We start from the raw sequence: 12,308 nt of genomic DNA on the forward strand, positions 1-12,308 counted from the left end.
TAATCTGGACAACTAACGGATTTTCTTTGGACAACCAATGAACTGTTCATGAACATTAATCTAAACAAGAAAGACAACATGAAAAAGTCAACTGTGATAACCAACGGCCTTTGCCTAACAAAACTTCATTCATATAACTAGTTTTTTTTCAGAAAATATAAGATAATGGCATAAAGATAAGAAGAAAAAAGGTTGTTGGATAAAAATTAAAAATTCGACAGATAAGATAAATTTGCATTTGATGAATTCAATAGTTAAATAATTAGTACAAGAGTCTACTTAAAAAAAATTATGACATATGAAGTCCAAACTTTTACTTCCTTACAATGAATTCAAGCTAGAGAGTGCACTGAAGCTTTTGGGCAGATCACCAGTAAGACCATTAAATGAGAGGTCCCTAGAAAAAAAAAATTAGAATTAAGATAGTTCGTGGTTCTATGAGACAATTAAAGGAGTAGAACTAGGGTGCTCTTAAGCTCACCAAAGTTTTGGTAAGCTTAACTCTAAAACTTATAAAATTGATTTCAAATGACAAATCTGAACTATTGAAACCTGCCCACCTTATGTGTGATGCATCTACATGTGAAATTTTTAAACATTCGAATTAATTTAGTATAAAGTCAAGCGGTCAAAATTAGAAGGTTAATAAATTAATTTTAGTGCATTCATTTTTTGAACGTTTTTTGACCGCTTGACTTTATACTAAATTAATTCGAATGTTTAAAAATTTCACATGTAGATGCATCACACGTAAGGTAGGCAGGTTTCAACGGTTCGGATTCGTCATTTAAAATTGATTTGATGAGTTTTAGAGTTAAGCTCACCAAAACTTTGGTGAGCTTAAGAGCACCCTAGTTCTACTCCAATTAAAGTTGTTACCCTAATTTCAGTCAAGCTAAACGGCCAGAATTCTGAAACCCATACCTGTCAAGGGTTCTTAGTAGTAATGAACAGTGTAAAATATATTTTGCTTTAGTGTAACAGTACTACGGTATCATTTCAGTCCCTACTGGTACCTGTCAAAGTCAAGCTGAATTACCAAAAATATGAAACCTTTTCCTGTGAACTCACTTATGGGTTCTTAGTAATAATGAACTACTATGAAATGTACTTTGCTTTAGTGTACCAGTACTACAGTATCATTTCAGTCCCTACTGGCACCACCCCGTACCTGTCAAAATTTCAATCAAACTAAACAGCCAAAAATCTGAGACGACCCTACTAGAAATTCGCTAAAAATTTCTAGTAATTAAACCCCAGCAATGATTGTGTATAAAAACACCTAGCAATGCTGTCAAGTTTTCTTCTCTAATTTGGTTCAAAGTATGAAGAAGATATTCAGTTCAAATTGAGTTTCATTTCTTGACTTGAAAAAGATGACAGGATATCTAAACTTATATTGATATCCTATAGTTTTCTGAAAACCCATCGCAACTTCGTATGGAACTATTATTTCTATATATTCCCTTTTGTTCGCTCATTATTATTTATTAGTTTCTTTTCTAGTCTTCACTTGCTGGGGATAATTTTGAAAATCAAGGAGCTCTTAATGTGCAAATTGACTTGGCAGATTATCTCAGACATATATTCTTCGCAGTCTGATACTTTGGTATATTTTTGGTCATGTGTTAGGTTGTGATTCATGCCGTTGAAGCTGTGTATGATCCGGAGTTCTTCTTAGGACTCAAGTACCTGCAGGATGTTTTAGGTTCAATCCAGTTGCAACGCAACAGGGTCAGCATTAAATATTCTAGTACTAGGAACTGATTATGTGTTGTCCACTTGTTTTATCTGTGGAATTACATGAAACTGATTTACTGTTATTGGACTAATAATAGTTCCTGAGCCTTTTTTCTGATCTATTGATCTAACTTAATGTAGGTGATGTCTTCATTGAATCGATTTGAGAATTTTTCAGCCCGTGTTTTTTCTAAAGTGGAGTGAGTTCTATTTTATTTCTTGTAATTTTCTAATCTGTTAGTCAGCAAGAGTTTGGTTATTACTTTGATTACTTATCCCCATAACTTCTGTTATAGGTATCTATCTCTTAATCGAAACAAGCTTTGTTGGGATATAAGCATTCATAACTTTGTTTTTAGAGCTCCACTACAGCATGAAGCGTTGGTAACACTTTATAAAATCTAAGCATTCTCTATTCTGTAGTTCACATAGTGTGTCAAAAAGTCATAAATTTAGCTAATTTATTCGTATTAGGTTTTTGAAATGGAGGTTCTGCATGTAAAAACGATCGATAAAACCACTCTAGCTAGTTAAAGAGCATTTTTTGAAAATATGTAATTGTAAGAATTTAGATTTATTTGAATGACAATACTTCTATATACTTGCGTGCTTAAGTGGTGCGAAAAGAACTTTTCTGGGATTAGCTAACATTCTAGGGAAATATGTTGGACCATTTTTTAACAAAGCAACAGCTTTTGTACTATGAATAAAACTTGCTGTGATATTTTGCCATTCTGGGTTTGGCATGGCGGCCGATCCTGCCATTATGTTTTTGAAATTTTCCCGCATCTGTTCTCATTTTTAATATATATTTTTATTTTCCTATGAATAAAACTTGTGGCAATATTCGTATTAAAATATATTTAGAGATCAAATTATTTTGAATTATTTTTATTTTTTTTAAATAAATACAAAATCAATGTTTTCATATTTCGGACCATCCAAAACTAATTTTGTACCTATCTAAAATAACAATAAAAAAGATTTCAAAAATATAAAAATTGATCTCCAACTATATTTTAATATAAAGTTCATATTAAGCGGTTTGCATCGACTATTTGGACTTTAAAATTGGATATAAGAATGTGAAGCATAATTGAAGTACAAAATTGATGGCATATTTTAGTATACGTACGTGTTTAAATATTTTTAATAAATCTTAGCTAGAATATATATTTTTTCCAGACACTTCAAAAAAAAAAAACACAAATTTATACTTCTTTTATCAGGATTATCCGATCAATACGAAAAAGCCAACAATATTTTTTTTCTATCGTTGTATTTTAAGTAAAATATTTTATATTTTTCATGTATATTTAAAATTTTAAACAGAACAATATTTAAAAACAGTTAACTATTCTTTTTTATAATTTGCAAACTATTCTTCAATTACATGACGAGGAGGTTCGTAGTTTTTTTTTTTTGTAAATGCGTATCTAATAAGGTAATAGCATATGTGATATAAAAATACATAAAAAATATTGAGTGAGTCTATGGTACTATGCATATTATGATTTGTTACCGTGCTACGACTCTATATTTGAGTTTTCAAATCTTAACGGTCGATCCGAACCGTTCATCTTGTTCTCCATATTAATATGTACATGTTTGGTGACCAAATTTTACATTTTTTGAAATTTGTTTACTATTTTTTTAGATTTATTGAAAATCACTGTTTTTGGATGGTCCAGAATTTTCAGATCAAGTGATTTTCTAAATATCTAAAAAAATAGTAAAAAAATTTCAAAAAATGTAAAATTTGGTCTCCAAACACATATTAATATGGAGAACAAGATGAACGGTTCGGATCGACCGTTAGGATTTGAAAACTCGAATATAGAACCGTAGCACAGTAACAACCCGTGATATGCATAGTACCATAGACTCACTCAAAAATATTCGTTCTTTATTATACAAACTACAAACGAACATTTTTTTTTCACCTCACATTTTACAAATTTTGATGAAGTTATATGAATTAAATATTTCCAACACTTGGTTTATTGAGAAAAGCATAAAATATGTATAGAATGGAATAACATAATAAATATATTTTACAAAAAAACATGTTTTAGGCCCATTGCAGCTAATATTGTCACACCCCAAATCCACCGGGTGTGACAGCCTGCCGCGTGTATTTATCTAGTGTCATATATACACGCAAGGCAGTAGATCTTTTTATATGCATTACCAATATCCTCATTTGCTGCGTCCGTGTAATGAACCTGTAAATAATCGGGGAGAGGGGGTGAGAATAAATTCTCAGTGCGAAATTTGCCACAGTTTAGATTATTGGACTTGCAATCATACTCTACATTCAAAAATGAAACCCAAACAATAACAGTTCAAACATATATAAATAATCATAAATAACAGAATGTCAATGCTCGACAACAATTTAATCAACCTGAAACACAGTTTACGGAATTTCCAAGATGAATTTCAAACACAACATATATTTTGGCTTAACTCAATTCAATAGGGCTTGTAGCAATTACAGATGTTCTTTCGAGCTGAACCATTATCAAACCCACATCTGTAGGGTTACTGACACCTACAGATGGCCAACCGCTGGACCCTTTATCTGACACCCATCTGCAATCGCTTGGCTTAACAGTTTATTAAGGTCTGGTTCGAATCATATAAAGAAAATCCTCTTTGGAATCATTCCAATAGTCGTAACATTCAATTGACCTTTCCAAATGCATTAACACGTAGGAAAATGCCACCGAGCCATAGACGTTACACATGTCACCCACGATTTTCAAATCACACATCTCATAACATAATCACCCTCCCTCGTCCCAACCGGTACTGAGAATATCGAGGGCCGTTCACCTAAGGCCATTTAGGATCCTGGGAATCCAAGTCAGCATACAGCCGGACTTGGCAAATTCATTGGATCCAAGTGCTTAACTTCGTAAATCCATTCACATACATTCACATATTCAATCCAATCGTGGTGACTTTCAATCAAGATCAGATCACAATAGATCAACATAACCTATAACCATACCAGCATGCAAATCATTCAATTCAGATCAATTCGAGTTTAATTTGATTGGGCTGTGCAAATGCTCTACACAATTCAATGATGCAATCAATGATATTCAACATGACAAAACGAATACACAGTTTAATTCCTGAAAATAAAGTATCAAACAAGTCCAAAAATCCCGCACCTTATTATGACGAGCGTACCGCTTAATTTAAAGATCAGGCGTCTCGAATTGCCTCGCAAAATCTGGCTCGACTGAGCCTACACCTATATTATACGATTACTTGGTTTAGTTCGGTTACATTCTCAAAACTTAGATTCCAAAAAGCCGTCTTTCAATTCGTCAATTCTTTTATACCTTTCGGCTCATTTATAATTATTTTAATTCAAGTCCAATTTAATAAGGCCCAAAACAATCAATCATTTCAATTCGATTCAAGTATATCCCAAGGCTTGTATTTTGCACAAAACAACCCTCAATTTAATTTATTTACATTTCAGAGCCATATAGGACTTCATAATATCAAGCCATGCATATAATATGTCACACCTATAATCACCCTCAATCTGGATTTAATTTAATAACAATACATCATTATAAATAAGAACACGGTTTATCAGTTATTATTTTATTTGTTTCCTTTATATTTATTTTAATCTAATAGTCTAAAATCACGTCCAATAAATCCACTCCAATTCATATTCACTCTGACAATCCATATATGTACAGTCCAGATCATTTTAAATTAAAACAGTCCAACTCTAATCTAAATTTTGAGATGCATAATTCATTTTTGAACTATGTTATATTTCAATTTCAACAATTCAGTCCATGTAACTTCAAATAATTAATAAACTAATAACACAATTAAACTGATACCAACACTTAGAATATTTAAGGTGTTCAATACCAATTCAATATAATTTCACATATGGCCGGCCACCATTTCAAACAAATCATTTCTTACATTTTAGCCCCTTTAATTCATACAAATCACCATGGTTCTATATTTTACAATTCCGACCATTAATAAAATCATTTTACAATATAACCCCTTATACTTAATTTATTCGAGCAATTCGATCGAGTCGGGAAAATCAACAACCCGTACTCGAAAATTAACAAATTCACATCCTACGACATTAATCAATTCATCCAGACACAATTCAAGAAGTTTATAATTTAATTTAAAATTTAACCGAAAGAGAGGATGTCAAAGGAGAACGGTCGATTTCGAGGGTTTCGTCTCGCTCCGCCTTGCAGCCGTCTCACTTGAGCACTAGCAATCACCATAGTACCCCAAGATAGCACCAATCGAACACCGAGACGGCACCAAGCCTAAACCCTAGTTTCTAGGATTTCACGGGAGGGGATGGGAGGCGGGAAAAGAGGAGGGGCAGGGGTTTCGGCCGGGTCTGGTGGGTCAGACCGAGAAGGAAAGAGAAGAGAGAGTGGAGCGGCGGCGGTGGCTGGCCGTTGCAGCGGCGGAATGGGAGGGGGCCGCCCTGTTTTTGGCGGAGAAGGGAGGAGAGGGGGCGGGGGCGGGGGCTGCAACTCTCACGGCCAGAGAAGAGAGGAGAGCAAGGGGAGCGGTTTCGGTGGGTTCGCCGGCGACGGGAGAGGGGAGGGGCGGAGCCCTCTGGCCTTGGGCGTAGGAAGAGGAAGGGGACGGAAAGAAGAGGGGGGGTTTTCTGTTTCTGTCACGGGTAGAGGGAGAGGAGAGAAAGAGAGAAGGAGAGGGGTTAAAGGGGCTGCATCAAGATTCGTGCTGGGTTGAAATCCAAAGGTTCAAACAAATCAGAATTTCATTATGGTCTCCTTTAATTGATTTAAAATCTGTTTCTCCTATAAATTCGAATCGAATTTTCGTAAAATTTTACAATTAAATTCGTATGTATATTTCGGACCTTTATTTGTCAATTTAAAATCTAAATAATTCGTTATCAAACAATATATATATATCAAATCAAATCCTAAAATTTCATAATTGAATGAAATTCGTAAGTTTTATATTAATCTTATTGGCACAATAATTTTGTATATTTATTCTCCTAATTAGAACTCAATACAACTATTTATTTTATGTTTTAACCAGTGTTTTAAATAGCGCGCTATAGCGGCGCTATAGCGCCGCTATAGCGTTTTCCGACCAAAAAAGCTATGGCGCTATGCCCAAATAGCGCCGCTATAGCGCGCTATTCTGCGCTATAGCGCCGCTATTTGAGCATAGCGCGATTTTTTTAACCCGTACGCTATTTCGCGATAAACGCTATTTAAACCATTGATTTTAACCCTCTAAATTTTAATGTACATAATTTTATGATTCATTTATATTTCAAAATTTTAGTTTCGTTTTAGTTAATTAAACTTTTTATTTAAGCCAATGATTGATTTATCAATTTAAATCATGTTTTAAATTTCGGAATGTAACAAATATAAGAAAGAAAAAGTACACACATTCAGGATAAAAAAAATACGCACACATTGAAATAGTCCTATTATTTCAGTGTAAAAAATATCTATCAAAAAAATTTAAAAGATCAAATAAAATATAGAGTGAGTGTACCATGCATATTACGATTTGGCCCATAATACGGCTCAATATTCGACTTTTTAAAATTCTAACGGTCGATCCGAACCATTCATCTCGTTCTCCATATTAATATGTATTTGGAGACCAAATTTTACATTTTTTTGAAATTTGTTTACTATTGTTTTAGATTTATTGAAAATCACTTTTTTTGGATGGTCCAGAATTTTCAGATCAAGTGATTTTCTAAATATCTAAAAAAATAGTAAAAAAAATTCAAAAAATGTAAAATTTGGTCTCAAAACACATATTAATATGGAGAACAAGATGAACAGTTCGGATTGACCGTTAGGATTTTGAAAAGTTGAATATTGAGCCATATTACGGACCAACCCGTGATATGCACAGTACCATAGACTCAATCTAAAATATATTAATATCTCAATTTTGAGTGACCAACGTGTACGGTGGCTATTCGGGGATACCGCAGGGGCAGTGTTATGTTTGCTTGCAGATTCGTGCAGAACGTATTTGAACGGTACAGATATTCCGAAAAACACTAAGTTTGAGATATCTCAGAGGATGCGAATTCCCCGCGAGCGCACGCGGACCACGCACCATACATTTTCTGTGACCGAACTTTGTCGGAAACACGAAACAAGTTTATTGACTCGCATTCCTTCTCTGTTTTACTTGCTACACTGTTGTACATAAAGTCCGTGCTACAGAATATTTCGAAACCGGTCCAAATTTTGGAGAAATTTAGAGAAAAAAGAGAGATTGTGCTCGATGGGCTAAGGAAGTGAGTAAAGTTAGGGTGTGATGTGCTCACCAAGAGAGTTTGGTGAGTACAATTTCAAAAGTTTATCGGATCGACTTCAAATGTCGAATACAAACCGTTGAAATCCATGTGCTTCATGAGTGATGAATGTGCATACAAAATTTTGAATGTTTCGAGTTCATTTGCTACACGGTCAAGCGGTCAAAGAAATGAACATTTTATTAAGTTAATTTATAAGTTATTTCATATAGTCAATTTTTATTATTTCTTTGACCGCTTGACCGTGTAGCACATAAACTCAAAACTTTCAAAATTTTGCATGCACATGTATCACTCATGAAGCACATGGATTTCAACGGTTTGAATTTTGCGTTTGAAGTCAATCCGATGAACTTTTGGAGTTGTGCTCACCAAACTCTCTTGGTGAGCACATCACACCCTAGCTTTACTCCTAAGGAAGTTACATAGTGTAATGTAATTCAAATCGTAATTGTATATTTTTTTATTTAAGCACTTACAAAATTTGAAGGATTCGAGTAAGTTTGCCGAACTTGTTGTTTGCGTCCGTTAAATTCGTTTCCCACGGTACCACTATGCTCAATTCTGTGTTGCAAATTTTTTAAAAGTTAAAATTTGTTTTTGAATGCTGGAGGGCCGAGAGGACGACGTTAATTATTGTTCTTGTTCGGAGATTTTTTTTTTTTCTGTGAATCTTTCAATTTTATGTATTCACAAAAAAAATCTTCAATTAAATTTTCGGAGTGTTGATTACGGACCAATCAGGATTTGTTTCTAGATATGATAATGACAACGCATCTTTTTATTCTTTAACAACGGCTAGTTATCTAAAACAATCCAACCGTCAAATGGTGCATATTTCTATCTCGACAGGAAACTTAACCAACTGTATTTTGAACAGGCTACTTGATTAAAGAAACAACTGGAAACAGGTAATTGAATAGCTAGTATTCTTATAAATGTGGAAACAGGTAATTGAATAGCTAGTATTCTTATATATAATGGAAGTGTGAAGTGACCAAGCATGTTAATCATCTCTCAGAGATTTTAAACTATTACTCTTTAGTAATCTGGCTATCCCATTTTGTCTCTAGAAATTTGAGAGAGATAATATAATTCTCTTTTCGTACAGGGAAAAAAAATATCTGGTGTAATTTTCTGTTTGTAAATTTTCTTTGATCTCAGAAGTGCGGACGAATTTGGTTCATGACCTTGTTTCGAAAACTTAAAATTCTGCTAATTTTAATGCCCTTGTTAGAGAAATTTAAGAAACAATTTCCAACATTTTATCATCTTATCAGAACCAAAATGGCTGGTACAAAACCTTCTCCTATTTGCGCGGACAAACAGCTCCAAATTCAGTGGTACGCTCATGAATGATCCGCGCTTGTAAAAGAACACCTAGTTGAGCCTTTACCGTTAATAAATCCTCTCAGTTTCTACAACCAACCTACCTGTCTTGCATGTATTCCATGACTCCATGTGTTCATTTGAGTATATGCATTTAGTGAAAACATAAATCAGAAATGCATTCTTTTGACATGCTATAGAATAAATCCTATGCTGGCCAGGAAAATTATAAATATATACACATATTATTGCGAGGAACTGACATTCTTACATACACACCACTTATGAGCAAAACTTAACCACAATTTTTTTTTTATTTCTTCCCTTTTTACCTCATAACCATTCAAACTTATCAAAGTTTAGGATATACCTTCTCTAACTGGCAAATCCTAGCACAGCTAAAATTGAAACTAAAGGATGAAATCAGAAATGCAATCCTCTGACACAGTTTCCAAAAAAACCCTGGATTATTCCATTCAAACTGCCCTAGAAATGCAGCAGTTAAGTGCAACCGCTCTTAAATGCAGAATTCAGAACTCCTGTTCTAACTGAAGAATGATCTCTTGCTGTTACGTTCCAGTCGAGCCTCTCTCTGTCACAAATTTAAAGAAAAAGAGGAAAAAAAAAAAAAATTTACTTTACTAGGCAAGATGCAAAGCAAAGGAAACTTCAAGCAGGGGCAGAACTAGGAAATAAAGATTGTTGTGTGTGTGTGTGTGGGGGGGGGGGGGGGGGGTGAAAAATCAGATACAGTGCAATTTTATTTTATAAGGGGGGGCTAAAAGGTATTAATACATATGAGAATTACAAAGTTTAATGGACTAAAGTATAAATTTTCAATTTATAGGGGCTTAGCCCCCTTGCTCACTACTGTGTTCCACCCCTGACTTCAAGTGTTAACTTATGCTAACGGATACGGAGAACATATTTATATAGCATATAAAATACCACCCACATTTTAACCTTAAATAACCAAATTTAAAGGGGTAGTACAAAAGCTGTTGCTTTGTTAAAAAATGGCCCAACATATTTCCCTAGAATGTTAGCTAATCCCAGAAAGTTCTTTTCGCATCACTTAAGCACGCAAGTATATAGAAGTATTGTCAAGCAAATACTAAATCTATATTCCTTCCCTAGATGAACAAATCTAAATTCTTATAATTATATATTTTAAAAAAAATGCTCTTTAACTAGTAAAGCTTCATATTCTCCAACCTTTACTCAAAAAAAAAAAACTGGTAAAGGTTGCTATTCTCCCTCCCTTTCCAGTTATGACTATGAAACCAAAAAAATAGACAGAAAGTTCAATTCATCTTTGAATCTACAAGAAGTAAATGGAAAAAAAAAATACTGTAACTATTCCAAGATTTTCCAAGTTCCCAACAACAAATTACTTGTTGTCAGCTAGTACAAGTGCCTTAGAACAGATCTATGCACTAACAATCCAAAAGTATGTACAAGTACAGTGACATGGATCCAAGAGCTTAAGTCAATCAGTCAAAAAAAAGGAAAAGAAATGAAGTCAAGAAAGTGATACCTCTTTCTTTTTACATTCTTTATAATCATCAAAGAATTGCTGACAGTTGCTCTTCTCTTGGTTAGCCTCTAAACCTAAGTCAGAAGTCCTCACCATATCAGAAAAGAATAAGTAAATTTATATGCAGCTAATTATAAAATTGAGCACTTGGATTTTACTTCTTTACCCCTAAAGGAAAGAATTTAGCAGAGCAGAAGCATTGGAGCAGGATTGTTTAGAATAAAACTCAAATGGAAGGTGACCGACTTATATACACATTGAAATTTTATTTGTACATTCCAAACCAAGTATTTACACTAATATCAAATATTTTCAGGGTGCATGAAGGTGTCATGACAGCTTTAAACCAAACTATACCAAAGAGTTCATGTGACCTTCAACATAAAAGGCTCATTCGAGAAGGGCTAAATATATTTTTATAATAAAAGTATAACAATACATTCCTTGACATCGCACTGATTTAATCTTTAAATCTCATTTGCAGATATTTACATATAAAGCATCAGTTTCAAAAAGGGTGTTATGTACAAGTAAATTAGACAGTTGCTGTAATTTGAAAAACATCTCAATGTGCAGATTAAGCAGTATAATCTAAGGGTCAACCACTCTCAGATTATACCATACAGTGTGATATCTGGTGCACTACATCAATTACCTGATAGATCGCACTTAAATCATTTCAGGAGACAAGTTTGTGCAGTTTATTGTAGAAACTAGAAATCTAATAACTACAGATTAAATCCAACAAGCAAGAAATTTGTTGGTTCTCCTGTCATTACCCCAAAAACACTATATATAAAAGAACAAAGAAAGCCAATGTGAAGCCTATATCTGATAGAGGGTTTTAATCAACACTATAGTTAATAAAACAAGATAGCACCAGTGCAATTACCCCCTAAAAAAAATCAAGAGAAACGCCATAGAGAGAGCAATAGCAGCACTTGAAAATCAAAGAAATTCACACAATTTAATGTATTATTGGCATAGCAATGGTTAAATTTAACGAAAAATGAAATGAAATGTAGTCGATTAATACATAAAGCAATTGATACAAGGGAAAACTTTGCATCTACAAAAATCAGCAGGGAATAAAACATGAAGTATAAAGTGGGGCATGAAGCGTACATTTGAGGGAGGCAGTGTACTGCGGGAAGCAAATAGAGTCTGATATTTTAGCTGCGCTCGGGTATTCATGCGGCGGCGGGGAGGTAGAGGCGGCCATGGGTGTGGCGTGAGGAGACGATCCGAGCGATGTCATGTGGTCTGGTTTCTTTGCGAGAAGCTCGATTCGAGGATCCATTTGTTGGTTATTTTTTTAGTTCTCTGGCTTAATCTGTCCACGTCCCCTAAATT

The 12,308-nt window shown here is 34.1% G+C and overlaps 1 protein-coding gene and 1 long non-coding RNA gene across 2 annotated transcripts; one reads left to right on the top strand and one right to left on the bottom strand.

Annotated features, from left to right (window-relative positions):
* The first annotated feature begins 1,880 nt into the window (after positions 1–1,880).
* On the top strand, positions 1,881–2,263 carry LOC144567156 (uncharacterized). The gene is made up of 3 exons (XR_013515360.1): positions 1,881–1,940; positions 2,037–2,124; positions 2,215–2,263. It is a non-coding gene; the product is annotated as an uncharacterized LOC144567156 (long non-coding RNA).
* Positions 2,264–9,632: 7,369 nt separating this feature from the next.
* LOC144567569 (Cox19 family protein (CHCH motif)) lies at positions 9,633–12,308 on the bottom strand. Its single transcript, XM_078317734.1, has 3 exons — positions 12,081–12,308; positions 10,956–11,029; positions 9,633–10,010 (listed from the first exon to the last, which is right to left on the bottom strand). The coding sequence occupies exons 1-3, from the start codon at positions 12,253–12,255 to the stop codon at positions 9,963–9,965; spliced, it is 297 nt and encodes a 98-aa protein (XP_078173860.1). The 5' UTR covers positions 12,256–12,308; the 3' UTR covers positions 9,633–9,962.

Source organism: Carex rostrata, chromosome 16, assembly GCF_964058835.1.
Source record: "Carex rostrata chromosome 16, lpCarRost1.2, whole genome shotgun sequence".
Classification (NCBI taxonomy): domain Eukaryota; kingdom Viridiplantae; phylum Streptophyta; class Magnoliopsida; order Poales; family Cyperaceae; genus Carex; species Carex rostrata.

Bases quoted from the DNA above. Each gene is read 5' to 3' on its own strand.
- LOC144567569 (XM_078317734.1), bottom strand. From the start codon at position 12,255: ATGGATCCTCGAATCGAGCTTCTCGCAAAGAAACCAGACCACATGACA. The intron at 11,030-12,080 runs GTACGCTTCATG...CTTCTGACTTAG, and splicing joins GTACACTGCCTCCCTCAAAT to GTTTAGAGGCTAACCAAGAG. The intron at 10,011-10,955 runs GTATCACTTTCT...AATTTGTGACAG, and splicing joins AAGAATGTAAAAAGAAAGAG to AGAGAGGCTCGACTGGAACG.